Here is a 23831-nt window from a genome sequence, read left to right as displayed (position 1 = left end):
AGAATATTGACTAGTGACTATCAATAAATACTAGTGCCTACATTCTAGTGACTATGCCTTTTAGGGGATAGTAAAAATGAAATTAGTCACTGTACTAGCTATGTTACTAGCACAAATAGAAAAGTGACTAGTAAAAACCAGTAGAAGTTTTTACTAGTCACTATTATTAGTATCATATAGCAACTAGTAAAATTACAATAGCGACTAGTAGCTGGCAGAATAGTGACTAACTACTACTAACTACTACTACAATTTAGGGCAGTGTTTCCCAACTCAGTCCTCAAGGACCCCTTTTCCTGCAAGTATTGGTTCCAGCTCTACTCTTGCGCACCTGATCCAGTTAAGGTCTTAATGCTGATTGGTAGAGACAGATCTACCTGAACAGAGCAGCATGAAAGTGTGTAGGCCCCATTGGGATCAGGTGTGCAAGAGTAAAGATGGAATAAAAACTTGCAGGACAGGGGGTCCTTAAGGACTGGGTTGGGAACCACTGATTTAGGGCATGTCATGACACGTGCATACCTCTACAGGTGATCAGTAGGAATTGCAACAACAGTGATAGAACCTATAAGTCTCTGCACAGCCCTATCAAGGCATCCATAGCCTTCACAGCTGAAGTGTATTGTGATGCAGGTCACTGGCTTGCAGCACTGTCCTCTATCGTTGAACAGCTGAAAATGCCAGCCGGTGGGTGGGAGTGTCTTGAAACTCCAATAGGTGGGGAGTTTTTGTTCCAAAACAAAGAAGGAAAGTGAGTTTTGAAAGCCAGAAATCTCAAGAGTTGTTGGTATTGATCAACAGCCTTATCAACCCTCTACAGATATATATATTACGGTCGTTTTGTACTATGGGACAGAAAATTTGACTTCTTGCCCCATTAAACCGCTAAAATGTTAATGGAGGCTGGTTGCTGTGATACTCACATATATTTCCCCAGGCTGTTTTTGTAGATTTTTGTGTATTTGTAGTGCAGAAAGATGCATTAACATTTTAACTGTAGATATTTTGATATCCACTCTATATAGAGCTTCCCACAGGTCATTTGTCATTTCTAATAGGGACCTCACAGCAGACAAGGCTAACATTGTACAATTTCAACATAATATGCATAAATTTGCAGTTTTATGGTGACTGCAACTGCAATAAAGAATTTCCCATTGGGGATAATAAAGTTGAAATGAATTGTAATGTATCAATGCAGCTATAGATAAGAGCCTACAAAGTCATTTGTTATTTGAGGTAAGAATGAGAGCACAGTAATCTGGAAGTGTCTGCCAATATTGAGATGATGATGAAACACAGCTCAACAGGGTTCAGCCAGATTCAGAGACTGTTGTGGGTGTTGGCCAAAAAGGTTTGTTGCTAAGGAAACGGGCTCCAACATAAAATGTTCCACCACATTGCTCTTAGCAAGGAGAAAATAAAATAAACATTATAAACATGCACAGCATTAACACCGCGTAAAATATCGACTAAGCTTTTGGTTTGTAGCTGTAGGAAGATTTGTTTAGATTTAGAATTTAAAATGTCTCTCTCGCCCCTCCCTCTCTTTCACATTACCTATGGAATGGGAAATAGGTCATTCACTGTAAAGTGAGTGAACAAAACGTGTGTGTTCAGTCATTCAGCCAATATTATGAAATGATGGATTACATGTGATGTAATCTGGTAATAAGTAGAATAATTTGTTGCTGGAAAAAAAAACAGTTATCAGATTATAGAAGACCTTTTATTTGTTGGAATACGGTTAGAAGAGGGGAAAAACTTTTTTATTGTGTGATATAGACATAAATATCATGTGACAATGTGTGAGATAATGGTTTATCATGCTTGTGAGTGACATGTTAAGATTAACAGCATTCCAATAGCAATCTGTAATAAATTGCCAGTTTAAATTGATAGATTTTGGAAGCGAAGTAATTTAAAATAATTGATGGTAATCAAATGATGCTGCTGTGGGGGTGTAATCCAATGGGTTTTGTTACTGACTACAGTTATGAGCAAGTAAAGTCATTAATCCTTGAAAAAAAGCATATTCAAGGGGAAATACTTTGAGGGATTTTATATATATATATCTACACACACACACACACACACACACACATATACTGTGTATATATATATATATATATACAAGCAGCAAATGCTAAATGTCGTGCTTGCTTCATTGATGTGCTGTACATGTGCCGTTAGGATTTGGATTCTCCACACTTAATCCCTGCACTGACAGCACCAGTATTAGGCAGTCAGTGTGTCATTGTTTTAGTTCCTTTTCTTCTTAACTGGTAGTTACTGGAAGGAACTGAGTTCCAGTTCTCACTCTCTCTCTCACATACACACACACACACACACACACACACACAGACAATGGTTACCACAAACGGAACTAAAAGTTATTTGTTATTTATTTCTGTTCCAGTCAGACATTGTCTATTTGTTTTAGGGCTGTATCACTCATATTCTAGCTCTCCTTCCCTGGTAGTACACCTTGTGCCACTTAACTTTGGGTCATATTGACCCACTTGGAATGAAAAAAAAAAAAGTATTCATTCACATGGAAAATGAAACTGTTGTCTTCGATTGTCCCTTACTTCCCCATTTCATTCCAAAGCAGTAGCATACAAAACATGCAGATTATTCTGTTGAGTTCTGCAAAATCACGTGATCCATGTAAAAAGCTGCCACAACCCTCAGTTTAATGGCAATTTTTATTTAGGAATGATTTACACTTATAGCAGTGTGTTAGAATGTATTAAAGACCTTTAACTGCAAATAAGCATAACTGAATTAGTAAATTTGTACAATTAAATATATTACAAAAACATATCTTCAATAAATCTTCAATATTGCAAAAGCCATAAGCATTACGATGTTTGAGGGATTTCAAATTAGTTTTAATTTAGTTAATGGCTCAACCAATTGCAACAAGTGTGTGCCAACCTTATTGTTATAGAATAGTTCAGTTATTATTATACATGAATAGATACCTGTACATTAAAAATAATTTATAGAGTGATTTAAAACTGTTAACAAAATGTGTCAATAAGCTATGAATAAATTACTGCATTTGTAAAATGATTTTTAAAAAGGCATTTAAATTTAACTTTTTATTTCAGTTACTACGTTTTCCTATTAATTTTTCCTTCTCACAACTCGTTTGTCTACTGCTTTACCATTTACACTTTCTGCTTGGGCCACACTTCATTATTCATCAAATCTTTTTAAGTGTGCCAAGCTAAAGCTAAAGTCCAACTGGCATACCCCATCTGCAGTCAGTAGGCTGTAGCATGTTGCTAATGCTAGCAACCCAGCACAGTGTCAGGGAAGGGGATTCCTTGGCTTTAGCCTGGTCTGACAGACCAGATGGAACACTAACCTGACTGTGATGTCACAATTCTCCTCCAACCATCCAACAGCAGTGGAGTAAACCAGTGGACGGTAAGAGCTAGCATTAGCCGTTAGCTGGGGGTCATTTTAGCTTACCACCAGCGATTAGCTTGTGAGCTGTCAAGCTACTACTAGCATACGGAACAAATCCCAGTTTCTCAAAATGTCTTAGCAGTCATATCAATTTAGGCCAATGTAAGTCAGTAGGGGTGACATGATGTTGTTGCTGATGAAGATATTTGCTCCGTGTGCTAGCAGTAGGTAGCTCAGGAGCTCGCCTAATTCATGGTGGGTAGGCTCGCAGCTAACGCCTTTCTGAACTAGTCTATAATAATAAGGATGGCACATGTGTTATTTACAATTTCATAACGACAATATATTTCACATATAAACCACTAACGTTACTGTACAGGAACTCTATCTATGCTTATCCAAAGGGAGAACAAAGTGAGTTTTCTACTTGCATGTCTCTACTTTGGGCATGAATGTTACAATAAATGTAAAGTAGAATCAGACAAACAGGTTTCACAGATATGAGCATGTGTTTAAATATTATTTCACTAAAGTAATCTTAGACAAGCAATGTTTGCCTATACTGTGCATGGATAGAGAGCACATGCTACATTTAATCGGGTAGTACCACATTCAATACGTAAAATTGATCACTTTTTTTAATTGGGCAATAGCAATTTTATCAAATAATAGAAAATTCTATCTATTGCTAGAAAATACTCATATACTCTAAACACGGCATGGTAGAAAATAGTCTCAAAACCTCTATTAACAGGATTAACAAAACACTGGACATGAAATAGAAAATTCTGCAGAGTCCATGATTCAAACAGCGAGGAACTTCACAGATGAGCACATATCATAAAATGTCATAAAAGATCTATCTGAAATCGAAATGTAAAGGGGGTAGTGAAAGCCAGGAAGTCTTTAGTTCCTGTGCACACTGTTTATGAACTGAGTGGGCAGGGCAGCTTGCTGAAAACACAGTTACTGGTGGGGGTGGGGAGGGTTCTTTGTTCTGTGCTATCTACCATTATAAAATCAATGAGCTAAAGACTTCATTATGAAAATAGTCTAATTCCTCTATGTCAAAAGCAGTTCTTAACCTCAACTTTTGATTATTTTGTTTGCATTAATAGCATAATTAGTCTGAAAAGATTTATTACAGAAAAATCCTGAGCTGTATTTTCAGACCTTGGTGCATCTTTCCTCATGAATAATAAACAGCCCCTTGTACAAAGTGCAAGCAAAAACATGCTATTTGAAAATGAAAAAAATATCTTGAATCCATGTAATACTGTAAGTAAATTGTTAAAATAGCTGTATAATTTGGTATTAACAGTTTTAGCCAGAGTGATTACACTTTAAGTCCACATTCTCTTCTTCTCAATGTATTAACAGTGCCGGTGTATCATTCTGTCATTAATTCTCCAATTAGCATTCAAGTAATTATCCTTGAAAATATCCAATGTAGAATATAAAAAAAACCATACAGTAGAACAGTAAGCATGGCCTTCAGCTGCAGAGAAAGTTAAACTAGGAATAATTGCACTTAGTTAATTAAGAGGAAACAGTTGCATGTGATGCATAACCAGCAAAAATGAGAAAAACATCTCTTGTTCTGCCATCAGTTACAATAAGTCAATCCATTCTTTATGATGGACAATCACCAGCTGTGCCTTTTGCTTTCGTTCTTCATATGTTTCGGGTCCTTCAATTTCTTGACCTCCCTGAGGAAATGATCTGCCCTCTTCAGCTTCTCCATGGCCTTGGCCAGCAGATCCTCTGGCATGCCTTCCCCAACGCCCTCCGCCGATGACTGGGACACTCTACTCAGGAGGTGCCCTGTCTTTTCCATCTCCAGAGCCACTTCACTCTCAAGGTTCATAACATCATCCCTAAGGGCAGCAGCCCCATCACCTAAAGCCATGCCTCTGGTATACTGTCTCATCTCAGCACAGCCTGAAGACTCAGACAGCAGATCTCCACTGGAGGCATACCTGACCTTGATTGAGGGTTTGAGAGGAACAATAGGCCGCACCCGGGTAAAGGTAGAGTGCACCTTTGACTTGACCTGAGCCTGTTTTGTGGCCGGAGGTTCATTATCTGTGATCTTTCCCAGACTATCGGTGATCTGAGTGTCGTCCTCACTGACATCCAACATATCAAGACCAGCATGGCTTCCCTTCAACGCAGCAGTGGAAGTTGCCAGCATGTCTCCATTCTCAGAGCCCTCGCTGTCATCATCGGAGTGCTGACCACTATCTACAGATTTCTCCTCCACCCTCTCTTTCTTCTCTGCATCCGAACGACAGAGCAGTGGGCTGAGGCTGGGGCTGTCAGCTACAGGGTCATTCAGAGAGAGAACCACTGCTGGGATGTCATTGTTAGAATCCAAAGGGAGTTTCAGTGTCTCTTCTGAGTGGGGAGAACTGACCGAGGTGTCTGAGGCTGTTTGTGGTGAAGCAGTGGGGTCTGGCTTGTCTTGAAGCTGAGTAATTCTAATTGTGTTTTCTTCTGTAGGCTTGGTGTGGGGCTGGCACAGTTCAAAAGGAGCCACTGCTTCGGAAGGATGGGGTTTCACAGGCTTTTTCTTGAAGGGTGTAGGAGGAGCAGGGCTCTTTTTGTATGGCTCTGTAGGCACTGATGGTGTGGCAGCTGTACGTTGAGAGGACATTTGTGGCTCATTGATGGGTGAATTATCTGTGCTGCTACTTAAAGCAGACTCTTCTGATTCTTCAGGCTCAGACACCTTGGGATGTCCTTCTGTATTGGTGCTCTCTGTGGGATCAGTTATCATAAGATCCTCTTTGACATCAGGAAGAGCCTCTTTAGAAATTGAGATGGATGGCGGCATCTCTTTTACTTTCTCATGTGCTTCCATCTTCTCCTGATCTTCATCCTCCTCCTCCTTGTTTTCATCAGTTGTGCCATCCAAGTTAGAGGGCAGAACCTCTTGGTTCAGTTCCACAGCAGGAGAAGGTTTCTTGTCTTTGGACGGTGGGGTAGGAGGCTGGGAGTCTGGTCTGGACTGTGGAGCCTCTGCAAGGTTGCTTGTGGAGTTGATGGGTTTATTTGGAGGGGTTGGTGGTGGCCCAGTCTTTTTCCTGGCATCAGGACTCTTTTCAGATGTGCTGTCAGTATTGGCCTCCTTGGTAGATTCCTCAACAGGTGAAGCACTGGGTTTGGCTTCTTTAGATGGGGGCATGGGCGGCTTCAGGACCTTTTAAAATATCATATTTTATATGTTAGACAATCAGAAAGAAATGCACATATATTTCTATATTCTGAGATAATCTAGATGTATATAGCATTATGCAGACCTTCTTCTCTGGGCCGTCCTCCTTGGGAGGTTCATCCTCAGGTGTTGTAACAGATTTAGCCTCTTTAGAAGGGGGCATTGGAGGTTTGAGGACCTTTTTCTGTGGACTGGGCTCTGGCTCAGTCTGAGGCTCCTCCTCAACACTCAAGCCTGACTGTTCCTCCTCTGCAGCTTCCCTGGCATTGGATGGGGGCATGGGGATTTTTATGGCCTCTTTGGGGGTCTCAGTGGCATCAGCATTTACATAATGGGTCCCATTAGGCACTGTGGCATCCAGAACATCGAGGTCCAAACGTAGGATACCATCAGATGACACATCGGCAACCTAGAGGGCAAACAAGATATCATGTAGACAAAAAAATAACTTGAATTTAATTAAAATTGTATGTATAACTTGGGATATAAGGTGGTTTTTGAAATTCTGAACCAAATTTCCACAAAAATGTACTTAACATGAATTATACACAATATCCAACAGGAATGATTTAAATAGCATATTTGTTACACACACATGCATGGATGCACACATGCACACACACCTCTTTCATGTGTATCCTGGTTGGTGGCCTCCTGTTACGGTTCCCTTTGGGTCTTGTTCGTGTAACATGCTCTAAATTACTGCTTTCATCAGTCTTCACCTGGGAAAACAATAAGCATATTCATTCTGTCTTCCAATGACCCCATTTGAAGATTTTAAAAACTTAGCATCTACACAAAAATCCATTCATCAAACAACTCTCTAACTGATAGCTGGTAACTACACCAGAGGTTGATTTACATGTATCCCATGGATTGAAATGAAGAGGTGCTTGTGATTCTGAGTAGAATATACAGGCATTTACCTCATCAAAGACCTTATTCTTTGCTCTATTGATGCCATCACTGAGGGCTTTAATCCAAGCATCCTTCTCCTCTGGATTCTGAGCTTGGAACTTAACATCATGGACCTGTCAGTCAAACAAATCAGAAAAAATGATTAATTGACATCCCCAGCATATTATATTTCAGCCATTGACTGTTAACATGATTTTAGCATGACATGTCAATTTAACTTTATTTCAAAATAAAGTCATAATTAGATCATGAAATCCAGACAGTTATCCTTATGAATGTACATGTGGAAATGAGATAGATTTTCAAAAGAATGTTAAGCAGGCCATAGGTGGGAAGAGGTAGGGCACATTCACATTATTCCACTTTTTTCAAACCACCTCCACCACCTTTTTTTACATGAAAGTCAATGGGGAGCGGAAGATGGACAGAAAGCGGCCACTTTTGAAAGGCACTCCGCCTGGCTGAGTGGTGAGAGGTGACTAATCACAAGGAGGAAGAGGCAGGGTTTCATGGTACATGGGCAAGCTGACACTTTAAGACAACAACAACAACAACCCGAATGAAAATAGAGAAAATAGCAGAAGCCAACATACAGAACATATAGAAGCTCTCCAACTAGTGGCTTGCTTAAAAAACAGAATACTGTGAGCAGACCCAGATGCATAAATCTTCCACTGAGAATCACATGCCAGAGAACAAGTTGAATAGTGACGGATATACAGGGTACAGATTACATCAGATATTATAATAGATTGTAATTGCTGTCCAAAGCAACACTATTATTAAACCTTTTCAAATTTCAGCAAAGTGACCATGGGGTCAACAGCAGAGTCTGAGAAGTTTTCTTCAAGGGAATAGTAACAAAAGATAAAAACATAAAAATACAGTAAATGAACATGTAGGATACTGTATATAATAGAAATTCACATGCTAATTTCCTCTATGACATTCAATCGCTCACTTTCTACTTCAATTTAAACATTTTTGATTGTACTGAACTGTGGCAAAGCTGCCACAGTTGGTTGGTTCTGGGACATGCTCTTGTTGTGCTGCTTAAAGAAAATCTCTTTGTCTCTTTGGCATCTCTTTGAGCCAAGCAGAGCCAGAGCTGAACAGGGTTACCGTGGAGAAAACCAAGAGGCAGCCAAGTAGCTCTTAACATCCTGGTCATACCCACTCATTCACACTGAACAACAGCAACAGACTACAAACTACTAATGGCTTCAGGAACTCAGAGTTCAACAAAAGAAATTAGGATTGATTTTAAATTGCTGACTGATGATATCACATAGGAATCCCTTTACAGTTGCAATGATGTAGAACAGGCATACCAATCATTTCTAGGAACATTCAACTCTGTTTTTCATAAATACTTCTCTTTAATCAATAGATGAAACAAAACAATGGATACCAAAAAACTTGGTTCACCCAAGGCCTTCATAAATCTGCCAATAAAAAGAATATATACAGGTAATTTATTAACAACTCCTCCCCTTTCTATGCAGATTAATCATACTGATGATTAGCAGTACTAAGTTAATATGATAGAGGTTCATCTATGGTAGCTAAGGTGTATTCTTCAATTATCAAGCCACTGACATACTCTCAAAATCACTGGAAAGTGGAGTCATTCCAGAGGATCTCAAAGTTGCTAAACTAGTTCCCCTTTTTAAGTCGGGGGATATTTTAAAGAGAAACCTTGCCCCAAAAACATCCTACAATTGAATCTAATTGTAGTGCCCTATAAGGATTACCAAAACATGTCATATGTAATATAATAATAACTTTATTTATATAGCACCTTTTAAAAACAGAGTTTACAAAGTGCTTTGACAGACAAAATAAAAGCAGAATACTCAAAATATGAATTTAAAAAGCAATGAAACAATAATAAACAGGGATTAAATTCATAGGACAAAGGTGGAAAAGAGCAACATCAAGTAAATAAGTGATATAATCGTAAGATGAAAACCAAAATAAACAGTAGGGTTGAAATAAAATAAAAGTAAGATAAAATTAAGATAAAGTTGAGATAAAAAGATAAAAGATGTAAAAAGACAATAGAAACACAATAAAAAGATGATAAAAAGCCAGTAAAGAGACAATAAAAAGACGATAAAAGATAAAAAGATAAAAGCGGGCTTCACATTTGCAGACAGAGGACCAAGGCCACTCTCAATAAGACTGATAGAATTTGGGGGACTGAATAATATGATTTCCGATTTTGAGCTATTGGGCTGAAGAAAATTCTGTGCCATCCAACAGTTGATATCAATGAGGCAATCTACAACAGCAGCTAGGCTGTTTGGGTCACCAGGTCTCAGGGGAAGGTATATCTGTGTGTCATCTGCGTAGCAATGAAAAGTGACATTGTGTCTTTGGACAATTTGGCCAAGTGGCAGCATGTAGATTGAGAATAGAATTGGACCTAAAATAGAACCTTGCGGTCTTTAAGAAATTTAGTCGGGATTTCAAGTGGGATATAGTTTCAAATAAAAATGACAGTGATACAGGTTCAAAATTGCTAAAATAACTATAGATGTCCCTATTGGCATGTATAACTTGGTCAGGAGGGGTAATTTACTGTTTTATATGCTCAACTTTATTCATAAAAAAATTTAAAAACTCCTCACACATCTCTGACAGATGTGTGAAAAGATGTGAAACAAAATGACAGGGGGAGGGGGTGATAACGGAGTCTATTACCTTGAATAAAATTCTGGGGTTAAAATGGTTTGCTGCAATTAGGTTAGAGAAGAAGGTTGCTTTTGCTTCTTTATATAGGCCCATGTCATAGCCCTTCCCCTAGGTGATGCAGTTTTACTCAGGTTTTTTTTGGCTGTGGTTAGTCTTTAACAACTCTAACCCTATCGCTGTCCTCCAAAGCTTTTCAAAAATTATAGAAAAGTTGGTGTACAACAGAATTCTGAAGCATTTGAATTCTTGTTCCATTCTGGATGGCCATCACTTTAGAAAGAACTACTCGTCTTACAACTTGTTGATTAAATTCACTCTGCTTTGAACAATACTGAAGGTAATAATAATGAACCTGATACAGAGTTCACAAAGTGCTTTAGAGAGAGCGAGAGAAACAAGGCACAAAGAGAAACAAGGCACAAAGAGAAACAAGGCACAAAGAGTAATAGAGAACAAAGAGCTACAAAATAAGATTTAAAACAAGAGAGACAATAACTTAAAAGCAAGTCTATAAAAGTGCAATCTCGGTTCCAGAGCAACACCCTCCAGCAGGTGAAGCTCTCGGCCAGATAAGCATACATTTTTGCTTCAGAATTTCATGAGCTGGAGATACCCACTCCCCTTTCTGTTTAAGGCGTGTGTCGCTTCGGTTTCAGTCCGGCATACAACAACAGAGAGAAAGTAAACTTGGAGTTGACTTCCGTCGCAACTTTCCAGTTTACATTCAGTTTCAATGTTTAAACCGGCGCAATGTCTCTGGTTAAGGTATTTATTAGCGAAAAGCGATGCTTTGCATGCACTCTGGGTTGAATCCTGTTGAATCCTTGGCTTCTAAGTGCCTCCCTCACCACAAAAAGAGTTTGAGTGTCACGATATGCTGGTCCCACCCTTTAATCCTGTGTGATGCAACATCAAACCCTGTGTATTGGTAAATCCTAAAATGGGTTTCTTTCAGTTTCTTAGACAAATATTCAAGTACGTTTCATTGTTCATTTGTTTCTTAAGGCCTGGCATTTCCCTTCCACTTGAAGACCATCAAATATTTATTAATGATGACTCTGTGGCCACCTAAAAAACACTGTCACTGTTCACCAAAACACAACACTCATTTCCAGGTCCAGTGACAGAACCAGAGAGAAGCTGAAATGTCTAGTGTTTAAAATATGTAATGAAAAAAAAAAAAAAAAACATCAGTGTATAGAGTCAAATGTCAGAACTCTTCAGGCTAAAATACAGCAGTGCACATTGGTGTCTGACTCATTCCTCAGCCTGGTCACTGCATTAAGGAGAGAGGGGAAAAAGTGACACACACATGCATGAGTGTGTATACGTTCGTGGTACAGCGTGTACATACACTAGCAGGCTCAAACGCGTGCACACACACACACACAAAGATGGAAGAGGCGTTCAGCTCCTGGCTTTGCACACACACACACACACACACACACACACACACACACACACACACACCCCTCCCTCTCTCTGCTGACATCTGCTCAAGTTGTGGCGTTGGCAAAGTCTTCAGTCACGTCATCACATTTCACTACAGCATATTTCACCACTTCTAACCCTAACTCTTTTTATCTTTTATTCTTTTATTTTGTACAGCAAAGCAACAGTACTAGAAATGTGTTTTTCTGCAATGACAGACCACATAGAGTCCTATATCTTATTCAACAATTCACTTAAGGGATTCACTTTTAAAAAGAAAAAAAACACAATCTGCCAGGTTTTATGAATAACTGTAAGCAGCCATGACCAAGGAGAAGACACAACAGCCCATAGCCCAATACAGAAAGTGTTTTACTGAGAGGATTGGGAGGTGCTGAGGAGTTCAGATAGGCCATCTCATATTATGTCCACAGTCCAAGTCACATGGGAGGACTGGGACTCTAAACTAGAGCAGATGGCAAATCTAAGACACTTCCTCTCTACATAGAGATAGCAAAGGTCTGCACAAAAGGTTTGATTCCAAAATACTATTCATCCTATTGGGGAAAAATGTTAAATTAAAGTAGCCAGAAACTTTTTCTATAATATGTTTTGTTTTCATGTCAGCAATGATGTTGTAAGAGTAGGTGTCACTTTTTTCAGATGGTGGAATGCAGTGGTGGAAACTCTTCACATTAATCCACTGCTCTGGCTAAATTAGTTTCACTTCTTGCCGATTCATTTTACTATGGAATAAAGAGCTTACCTCCAACTTCCTTTTTTAGTGAAAAAAAAGTTGTACTTGTACTTACACTTGCTCTGTGTCACTTAAAGGTTGGTATTAGCTGTTTTTACTGGGAGCTGCAGCACTCAGCACATAATATTAAAGTGTTAGATAAATGGTGGCAACTTTGCCTAGGGCTGCAAAAATAACCACATTACCACCGTAGAATGGATTTTGTAGGCTTTCGGGGAAAATTACAGGAATAACATTCGTTTTTTTTATTTGTTTATTTTGTTATCCCCTTTTTATGGGTAGATGTTACGCTAATCTAGTCATTATCATGTCATTTTAAATAAGTTATGATTGTTTTCTTTTCCATTGTTCTATATGCCACATTCAAGTTAGCAACATACCTCTGTTACTCTTTTGAGAGAAGTTGATGGGTTTAGCCCAAATAAGGAGTATGGAAGTAAAGAATAGTTTGATAATGTTCAGCCATAGAATCTGTTGGAACCGACAGTTCCGACAGCTGAGAGCATTGGACTACGGCTTTTGTTTCAGCGATTTGACTCTTGACAAGGACAGAAGACCGTTGAGGCGGATAGTAGCGCATCCATCTTCAAAGTTTGTCAGACATTGCAATATTTCTGTTAACTCCCATCCCCCTCAGTTACTGTTGCTATCGGTCAATTAGGGATAGTCTTCGTTTCAGGAGTAGGCTATGTATATTTATTATTTTATTGAAAGGGAGGACACTGAACTTGACACATAGCCTATATAAATTACAGATAGACTGAAAAAATTGTAATTGTGCCATGCAGTCTACCCACAATGTTGCAACATTGTGGGTAGACTGGGGAGTTGTGAGTTAGGTACTCTACTCATAGTCTAACTTAACAATGCAACATAATCAGTAATTGGTGTAAGCAGTCACTTCCTAATATAGGCTATTTCATTTAAAAAATATATTTTCTTTTTAATTCTTTAACTTAAGCACATAATATTAAAATGTTAGATAAATGGTGGCAACTTTCATCTATTTGTTCGGCCTGTTTCTGTGTTTGTGCTAGTGACAACCGGCATAAACTACGAAAAAAAGAGAAAATCTGTGGATAGCTTTTCATGTCTCTCTCTCTCTGCATGTGTATAGTTGATATTATATGATCTGTCCATTCATTGTTGCTGGGTTTGTCCTCAAGTTAGTAGCCTGTCTATTTTGACTAGCTAGTAGCCTACTTTTTTCTTTTTTCTTATAAAAAAAAAACGTAAGTTAGCAAATATAGTTACTGATGCTTTGGGCTATGTTTGGTTGCACATAAAATGCCACAGTTGCTGTTAATGATATTGTATCAGTTTCTTCATAAGATGTCTTTTTTTAGTTGCACATGGCATTTGTACCATATAGGCTATACATATTCTGCGTACACCTATATGTAAGTGTGCCTTGAGATTTTGGTTTGACCTTTGGTGTGCCTTAGCTCCAAAAAGATTGAAAGCCATTGCTCTACACCCACGACTTGTATCTTTTTCAAATACAGCCCAGTCGTAATATATTTAGCTTTTACTACTAAATGGCTTGCAGGATGCGCTAATCCTCCTTCAAGATGGCGCCAGCCGTGGCAGCTAAAACAAATCTGACAGCTGCAAAACCTCTATATCCTATGCCTCTTTCTGTTGGGCTGCTGAACAATTCAAAATTAATTTGATAAACTTGATCACATTTGTGTAATTATTCAGTAATTATAATTATTATGTAATTATGATTACTTATTATGTATGTAATTATTCACGAAGAACATGAGGGGAAATAAGGAGTTCCAATGTTAGGATCAGGATTTTATTAGGATTAGGATTAAGTAGTAGTTTGATGGAAACCTGTCAGAAACACGTTCAGATAAAGTGGTATCTTGACTGCAGTTTTATTGAATAGCAAGGCAAGTCATTGTTAGAGAATTGTCCACTAGGGGTCTCTATAGGGATAGGTGATACAATACAAGACAATACAATACACAAGTACAATGCAGAGTAAGAGATTAATAAAAAGGAGGGATCTGGTGGAACTCTACTGCCACGCCCTGCCCCGTCTCTGCCCTGAACAGTACATAACAGACTCCAAAGTTTACAGATAGCTCCAAAGGTTCATTTTCACATAGGTCCCTGCCTGCTCACCTTGTTTCCAGATTTGGGCCCTCGTATCAATACCAATCTGTTCTTCTTCTTAAAGGCGCTCCTTAACTCGTGGCATTTATCGTAGTTTTCCAGGTCAAGTCTCTCTAAGCAGGTTTGCAGGTCCTGCAACACAAAAGAAGTTTATATTAGCTGCCAAATATTCACTCCAATTAATAGATACTCTATATCTAGAGGCAATTACAATCTGTAGGTGTGTTATTTGATTTTAAGGGCTAATGGCATTACTGTGGGTTGTTATGTGAGGGTCAGCAAATGTATTGAGAGATATTTATCATGTGTAGTGAAGGAGGTGCCTTAAGTAACCAAATGAAGGATAATAAAGCAACATTATGTTGCAGTTTGCCTAATTCATACAGACAGGCATTTCTTCTGATCTTTGTTTTTGCAGATTTGTAGTTGCCACATTACAGCAGTTACATGGCACTATGGTATGGTGCAGTTAAGTGGCAGTGTTGCACACAGTAGAGCAGTACATAATTAGTGGTATGCCTAGACAAAGTAATGGTACTGTACCTCATTTTCATACACCACAATCTCTGTCTTCTCCACATGGATGTAGCGGTCTTTATAGCCGGCCAACAATCTGCCGGTGGCCTTCTTTACCCAGCCAGCCTTACCCAGGAACTTTGGCTCTTTACGCTGGGCTGAGTCCTCTTTCGCACCCTACAATGATGCAGACAAGAGGAAGGAAATCAGCATCATACACAGCAAACACACTCTGGGGGACAAGCACAGTGCAGCTGCTGTATTGCCACTTTCAGTTTACTGCAAGAGCGTGTCAAATTTGATTATTTTTACAGTCTGTAAGTAGGTAGTATTAAAAGTACATGTAGTTAAATCATACATTCTAGGGAATATTTATTATATCCATTATTATTTATTGCCTGGATACTGATGCTTTGACTCTTGCACTCCTTACTGCTGTTACTGATTATATGTAATGTTGGTGTAAGTGTATTTTATGGTGCACTCTGTATGTCACTCTGGATAAGAGAATTAGCTAAATGCTTTAAATGAATTTAAAGTAAAGCCATATGTTTTTCCTATGGTTTAGGACAGTGTGATCAATCATTTCTGAAAATTAACAACTCTGCTGATTTTGCATCTTTATATTAAAGGTTCAAGTCTTAGCTCTCTGGTTTCTGGCTTTGGAATAGACATGTTCATGTTCACAAATATTCTTGACCACTGAATTGTTAACATTAATATAACTAAGCAACTAAGCAAGTGTTTTTTTGTTTTTTTTGGCAAAATGCAATGTTTCTAACCAATGATGTAAGACATTGTGATGTCCTTATTATGTCACCGAGTGACTTATTGTAAGCCTGTGAGGAAATGTGAGCTTGCAATAGCCACTGTGGCTCTGCAGGGACCGTGAAAGTCCACGGTTTATGGTGTGCCTGCACAAATAGTTTGGTGTTGGGGAACTTGCGCCATCTTAGAAAATCTGAGAATTGCTGTTGCTATCACACTGCTTCTGACACATTTGTTTCTCACCTCTAAACAAAACACATTTGGGGAGTATCTACTCTACACTTTGCATTGTGCACACATGGCCTACGTGGATTTTAGTTCATCCAAACAAATTGGTACCAAACACATCACTGTTTTTCAGCAGACTGGCTACATTGCATTGGAGCGCATCACTCATGTGCACAAAGCAGCCAATAAAGTGCAATGTCGAGAAAGGAATGTACAATAGAATATGACGAACATGACCGAAGCAGCTGCAAAGCAACACAAAACATATGCATTGGCTCGCTCCCATAATGAAACTGTGAATAAAATGTAAAGGAAATGAAAGGCATTAGATTCATAGTGAAAATGGAGATTTTGGGGAATGCCAGTGGGTGTCTCTGAAAACATGCAGGGTGCAGGCATAAAAGGCGTATAATCAATTACAATTACAATTTCACATTTGGCAGACGCTTTTATCCAAAGCGACTTACACATAATCATGTCCAGTCGTGTAACCTAACGACTTATTTGAACCACAGCAAATTTTCCAGAGTTAGCCTAATAAGAGTTGATTTTTCAGTGACAGTTACTTTCAGTTGACAAGTGTTGACTGCAGAGTTGTTTGTCCACTCAAACAGCAGATGTGGCTCAGGGACGACTGTTCAAAATCTAAAAGCATTAAATGAACTGTGATGGGTGCGGACTTGCATAGCGTTGACACTGACATCCCACTGACATTGATTTTTACACTCAGAGTAAAATTAACACTTACAATTTTGTTGTGTACTACTTCAGTCACAGACAGGCAGTGCACAGAAATATAAAAGGGGTTGGGGACAATGACAATAACGAATATTGCACATTTTTCACCTGAAACTACTTTATTAAACATTGTGGAACAAACTCTCTGTAGACAGATATTCCTTTTCAATGGTGACTAAAACACTGACAAGTGCAGGTGTCTGCAAAATTCCCAGCCTCTCTGTTTCTATTGGAGGAAATTCCCCAGGATATCTTTTTTCGGGGGGTCATCTAACTGTTTTTCCACTTTCACTGTAGCACTGAATAGAGTGTCTCGGCTTGGTAAACAGTGGTGCAGCTGCAAGGAAAGGAAAGCCAGGAAGAGAGAGAGAGAGAGAGAGATTCGAGAAAGTGATGAGGGAAAATATGAGAAGATAACTGAACAGGCCAAAAATTAAAAAAAGCTACTTTGCAAAGACACTTTGCAATAGTGAGATAGTGAGACTACGATAAGTCACAGAAGTATAGTGGGAAGACAAAGCAGCCACACTCCTTGTACTGTACAGTCCAGAAAACCCTCGGGCATAGAGCGGCCACGGCATGCCTCTGACATAGCTGGACATGGAAAACACTGATGGGGCTAAGTGGAACACTTTCAGTACAGTGTGTGTCTGGGTGTAGCACTGACCAAACCCTCATAACAGAACAGCAGGGAGAGGTTTCCATTGCTTAGAGTTCAGCTGGCTTTCCACTACAGGCCTGCACTGTGACACTAGCTAGTAGGTTAGGGGTTCCAAATTGGGACTCACACAGGAAGTAAGTGTGTTCTGCACTTTAGCATAGACATAACCACAACCTTTACCCCAAACCCACACAGAGATGCTCGGGTGATATATTAATAGTCCTATCTGTGGTGCTGACGCCTGTAAACGTTCAAACAGGTCAACTGTTCTCTGCCAAATATGTGCAGATTAAACGCAGAGACAAGTGGGTTTGGTGATCTTTGGTAGCTCTTTGACTCATATTGTAGTAGAAATATGGTACACCACCTTTATAAGAAATGTATGTAATTTTCTCATGCTTTGCAATTATAAAATTGTAATATTATTTCATTTATTATTATTTTATTTATTATTATATGCTCATGTGTAAAGTATGTAGGGCAAGCTGGGTCTTAAAAGAGGAAGAGAAAACAGGAGAGGTTTTCTGGAGCAGACACACCTTAGCAGACATGTGTTTCTGATAAAGTCTTAGGTCAGGGAGCATCTGGGATTCATTGGGTTTCACGCTGACCTGCCCAGCTTGAACTCGCCACAAGCCCTCATTGGCTTCATTGGAGCTCACATTTTACCCCCATTACCCCCTTTCAACTACAGCTATCAGGAGAAGGGAGTAGGGCTAGACCGATATATCGGTTTGCTGATATGATGGAGGGTCCTCCCCTGCAACAGCTACATAAAAACCGTCCATAAAACCTGCAGTGAAATTTTATTTTCTTTGCAGATCATTTAATTTGTTTTTGGTAAATTAATTCTTCATTCAAATATGCAATGCATCCCAGATTTTCCTCTACCTTTGAATACGTGGGATGCGTCACCCTGCCTTACAGAGCCATTAACCCTAAAAGAATTTCATTAGTCTGGGTTGCACTGGAGACTTTTTGTGTTCCATGATGATCTAAATGCTGTTTCAGAGGCTTTTCCATTCTGACAAATGAATCCTTGTCATTTTTGGCACAAAATATCGGCTATCAGTGGCTTCAATCGAGAAACTTTGGTGTTGGTATCGGCCTTCAAAAACACACATCCGTCAAACCCTACAAGGGAGAGAAGGAGGACACCACTTCCTATGTCTAGGAAACTGACGGATAGAGACCTTGGTCGAGAGAGGGAATGAAGAGGAGGAGGTAAGAAAGATGGAGAGGTATCAAAGTCATAAGCAAACGGGTAAGTCAATAGTTCAGAAGCAGTGCTGTCTCTGTCACTCTCTAATCCTAACCCTGAACCCACGTCCTAATCCTAAACGAACCCCTTGTACAGCAGCAGTGAGGACTGGCCAAATGTCTTCACTAGGAAAGATTTTCCTCATCTTTCCATCCTTGAGAGGACTTTTGGTCCTCATAAGGATAGTAATTCAAGAACACACACATATTCACTGTTGAGGATGTGTTCTTTCTTTCTCACAAAGGCACTCTCCCAGAACTTTTCAGCAATGCCACCGTTAGATGTTGCATACACACGCATCCATTGTCCAGCACAGGCCTGGACAGCAAGGCGATTATCAGAGAGGGTTAATTGTTTTCTGCCTGACACATAATGTGCCAGTCTGTTTCCTCTGAGCTGAACGGGTCAGGCGGACACGTCACACTACGCACTCTAGGTCACTGGGATGGCAATGAAAGGATGACTCAGAGAGCTGAGACAAATGATCATCATGAAGTGGCCTCAGTAGTTGTGTGTGGGGGAGAATAAAGAAGATAAGGCAGAATACAAAATAGAGGGGGAGAGACGGAAATGACAGAAAGAATGATATAGCAGTGGGCAGCCAGCCAGGTAGTGGGTGGGTCACACTAACACACTTTCCAGTCATAAACATGAACCTAAAGCACTGGTTTATCCTCCAAAAGTTCCTCAAAATTGTGGAGGAGAAGCTGATTTCAAGAAAAATCCACCCTAAAACAATTTCAACACTATTAAGAGCTGTTTGCAATGTACCCTGCACTTCTGGGCCCATTTTGTTTGGCAGCAGAATTGTTTTCATCTGTCTAAAACATGAACCGTAAACATCAAGTTTTGGTGTCTGTCCTGCAAAATAAAAGATCACAGGCTGCTTTCTAGAGCCACCGTTTTGCACAGACGTTAAACAATCATACAGGGAGAAATCCATCCTAGAAGAGGCAGAGAGACCAATTTGCACCGACAGTGGCCTCAACAGACCAGAATGCAAGACAGGTTGTGTTTTTAGTAAGGGGCTGCGGCCGCAATCATAGCCAACAGGTGATGCCTATGCACCCACATTTGATTGAAAGCAGCAAATGAATGGGTGTTGTCAAAAGGCATTATGGGAAAAGTAGGAAATCACTAGCTTAGATGTAAACGAGTTGGGTTGAGGGAAAGTGGGTATACCAAAAAAGTAAATTACAACATGTCATCACAAAAGAACTCACTGCACTGAACATCCCAAATCAATGATGAATAACAGAGTGATCCAGGATTTTTCCTTCAATATCAGCCTATAAACTGTTAACACCAACTCAAATGCTGCCCCATCACATCAACAAATGCCTAAAGGTTGAAGGGGATCCCTCCTCAGTGAAGTCCACTCATCTAGTCCATAAAGGATTAAATGTAAAAGTCTGTCCTAATTGATGGGTGGACTTTAGCCCAGATATATTCTGTTGTCTCCTGTATGGAGAGAGCCTCACGCCAAATTCCACTCAAAAATCTGGCAATTTAGGCCTAATGTTGCTTATTAATTTAATCTTGCTTATCACCAAATGTGTATGCCTGGTAGAACATAACTTTTTGACCTTTTATGAATCAATAAGGTTCACTTGTACATTTGGCATACATCTTTCCCACAAAGCAGCACTTTATTTCAGTAAAATCTCAACTTTTATAATTGGTTCACACTGACCCACCACCCACCATGGTGTATTTTTGTGGGACAAAAAAATAAAAAGTTGAAATTTTATTGAATCACATGCTGCTTATTGATTACACATAGGCGAGAGAGACTCCTAAAGATTCAGAAAATGCCTTGAGTCATACTAGATAGGCCCTATAAACAAAGACACACTGAAATTGCCAGATTTTGAATGGAAGGTGAAGGGTAATAACATAAAAGTTTTAATACGTTAAAATAAAAGGGCGTGGCGGTACCAGCTTTAAAGGTGTTTGTAAAAGTTATCTGCATAGGTAGCCTACCGTTATGACTATAGCCTACTTAACTTCCCTTTTCTAGTAACTCTGCTTCCTCAAAAGTCTCTGATTATCATCAGTGCATGCAGTCCCGCTGTTCATCAGTTGTTGCATTGGGGGCTATGACTGCTCTTATCATTACGCATTTACTGCCTACTAAATTATCTATGATTGTTCACTCTGGATCAAAAATGCCTTTCTTTATTAACAGAATCCCCCTGTTTCCACAAGTCAAGCACGTCATGTCTTGCAAACGTCTGATTTGAGACAAGTGTCCCTTTAGCACCGATACCTTCCGCTCTCTCGAACGGAGACATCAATTTGCCAATCTCCGTCCACAAATCAGGCAAATGAATATTTTCTTGCATATCGGAAGGAGGGAGTAAGTTGCAAAATTTTAATTTAGACATTTTCTGAGTAAATAGGATCCACTCTTCGATCCGGCCTATATATAACCCACCGAGTAGCTTTTATTTAGATCTAAAATTTCAACCTTTAGAATTGGTGCCCCTGTTATTCCCACCATCTTCCGCCAGAACACACCGCGATGGGCGGTAGCGAGCAGTGTACTAACTAAATTTTAAAAGTTGTAATTTAATTGAATTAAGTGCTGCCTGCTGATTAGATGTATGCTGAATTTGCTACATGATCAAAATGATTCAGAAAAGGTTTAAAACCATGTTTTACGTTTGCACAAGCACGGTCACATTAAATTGGCAGATTTTCGAATGGAGTTTGGCGTAAGGTCTCTCCACACAAGAGACAACGGAAAAGCATCGGGTCATGAGTCCCTTATGAAAATCTGACCAACGCCAGTTGATGCAGCAGATTGACAGGTGGGCAGGTGCTTTGTGCCAAACAATGTTGGCTACAAATGACTGTAGCAGATAGCCTGGCATCGCTACAAAAACCAAAACTGACTTGGCTAACTTTCTATTCCCTCTTTTAATTCCTGTAAAATTAACATTAGGGGAAACCCGTTCAAAACATGATGACTGCCAACTTCACTTTTCCGCAGGCGCTACGTTCTAATAATTTAGTCGGTCGCACCCATGCTGACTATTTTTACTATCAAAGTTTTGAGTATCGCATTATATTGGATGCTCTTAAAATGTCCTCACTGTCTCAAATATCCCAGTAACCCGGCTAAAGTGCAAACAATGAGTAAAAACTGCGGGAAAAAAAACACACACACATAAACGAAGCGAAGCAGCAGAAAGACGGTGACTGAAGGGACTACTCACATCTTCCATGATAAAGGACCAAAACCCCGTTATACGTGTGTGTTCAGGAAAATCACTCGACGTCGCCCTTATCCTCGCCAAAAACTATTTACCCTACTTCTCCCCTGTTCGTCGGCAGCTGACACATTTCCAAAACGTAAATGACGAAAAAAGGAACTGTGTAGGTTTTTTGGACACCCAAAGGTCGTCTGTTATTTTCCTCTTTTGCCTCAGAGAAAAAAGTTCGAAGAAAAAAGTTTGGTTTCCGGTTGAAGTCCCTTTAGACACTTGAATAGAAAAGCTTGTCGAGGAGGAGCAACCCGGCCAACTCGCTCGTGTCTTTGTGTGCATCCTCTGAAGCATCCTAATTAAAACTTAACACCATTAAACAGACCTAGTGCTTATATTTTTGCAGACATAAGCCATTGCATTCCTCTGTGTCATGCTCAACCCAGGAACAATAATACAAACGCCTGCATGCCGGGTGCAGCTGAAACCGACTACATCCTCTGAAATTCATAACTAGTGACAGACACACACTCCTCTACTAATAATTCTGAGAATAAAAAAACGTATTTATTATGAAGATTAACATTTCCATAATTAACCAAATATCACCAACTAGTACTTTTCAGAGCAGGGCGTCAAAATGTGATTAGACCCTTTAACACTTTCTTTCCAGCCTTGTTACTGAGACTACATGAGGAACATAAACAGACTGGTAAACATTATACTGTTTTGGCTTCTCATCTGGTTGCACTACACACTTCCTGGTAGGTGTGGCTGTAGCGGAGGGGATGTTGGGCTCCAGCATAGGCTGGGCTTAGAAAAAAACATCTGGACTGTGTAAAAAAAAAACACATTTTACAGTATGAATGATATGCTGCTTTCAAGTGCTCCTTCGTAAGCTCATGCTTCCAAATTCAGAAGCGCATTTATGTGCTTTTGGCCAAAAATGATGACAAAATGGGCCCTAAAAAAGCAGTTTTTGTCAATCAAGTTGAACTAAGTGGAAATAGAAACATATGCAAAATGTGAAGATAAACAATTAACAATGAAAGAAATCACTTTTACCATCAGTTGTTGACTTGGCTTCCATCTCGCATCTCTGCAACTCCGGTATCACAATTCACTCAGGTATCAAAATTCCCACTTTCCCTTTCATATGTACCACCTTTGTTGGTCATTCAAGTGCGTTCACTTGTAATTACAATATTTCCGACAGTACCTGAAGGCAGCAATAGACACAGGTCTCTATGAGTCAGTGTTTGCATGCAATGAAGGCAAAAGGCGTTCCAAAATTCCTTTGAAAAGTGAAAAGAAAGTGAAAGAAGTACAAATACAAAAAAAATCAACTGCATTCTTTCAGCCTGACTAAAGTGATACTGAAAACAACATTAGAGTAGCAGTAGATAGTGGGGAGGAAACACGCATCAAAGAATACATTTTATATGTATTCATGTCAGATTCTGCCCAGGTAAAGTAAGATGTGTAGGTTCTCATTAAAGGCCTAATCTCTACATGGATAGTATGCATCAGCCATTGCATCTGCAGTGATGCTGCACCTACAGGGTTTCTTCATTAACTGCTTCGGGTTCAGACTCTCTAATGGCTGTCCAATCCGTGAACAGCTAGTGTGTGTAACTGGGTTCAGTAATGGTATTTAAATTATCTTATTACATTATTACTTTTTTCACACATATGTCTGGAGAAGAGCATCAACTAAATGACAGTCATTTAGTTGATGCTCTTCTCCAGAGTTATTTACAATAGCTGGGTTTGCATCAAAGTATTTTTTGTGAACTGGGATGTATAGAATCTGAATGGAAGTCAAATGGAAGCAAAATTTCCCTATTATTGCAAAAAAAAAAATGTCCACTCATTTGAAGCGG

General features: G+C 39.4%; 1 protein-coding gene across 1 annotated transcript; it reads right to left on the bottom strand.

Annotated features, from left to right (window-relative positions):
- Positions 1-1846: 1846 nt before the first annotated feature.
- plekho2 (pleckstrin homology domain containing, family O member 2) lies at positions 1847-22149 on the bottom strand. The gene is made up of 7 exons (XM_071533434.1): positions 21961-22149; positions 15111-15260; positions 14577-14699; positions 7564-7668; positions 7261-7359; positions 6723-7046; positions 1847-6622 (listed from the first exon to the last, which is right to left on the bottom strand). The coding sequence occupies exons 1-7, from the start codon at positions 21967-21969 to the stop codon at positions 5066-5068; spliced, it is 2367 nt and encodes a 788-aa protein (XP_071389535.1). The 5' UTR covers positions 21970-22149; the 3' UTR covers positions 1847-5065.
- Between the last annotated feature and the right edge of the window lie 1682 nt (positions 22150-23831).

This window comes from Centroberyx affinis, unplaced genomic scaffold (assembly GCF_046629955.1).
Source record: "Centroberyx affinis isolate AG114_WGS23_722 - 3 ecotype Tasmania unplaced genomic scaffold, CSIRO-AGI_Caff_v1 ptg000010l_1, whole genome shotgun sequence".
Classification (NCBI taxonomy): Eukaryota; Metazoa; Chordata; class Actinopteri; order Beryciformes; family Berycidae; genus Centroberyx; species Centroberyx affinis.
The sequence above is the reverse complement of the archived record's forward strand: the minus strand, read 5'-3'. Positions and strand labels throughout refer to the sequence as shown.

Coding starts and splice junctions, on each gene's coding strand:
- plekho2 (XM_071533434.1), bottom strand. Junction 14,700..15,110: donor TTGTGGTGTATGAAAATGAG/GTACAGTACCAT, acceptor TTTGTGTTGCAG/GACCTGCAAACCTGCTTAGA. Junction 7,360..7,563: donor AGAATAAGGTCTTTGATGAG/GTAAATGCCTGT, acceptor TTGTTTTCCCAG/GTGAAGACTGATGAAAGCAG.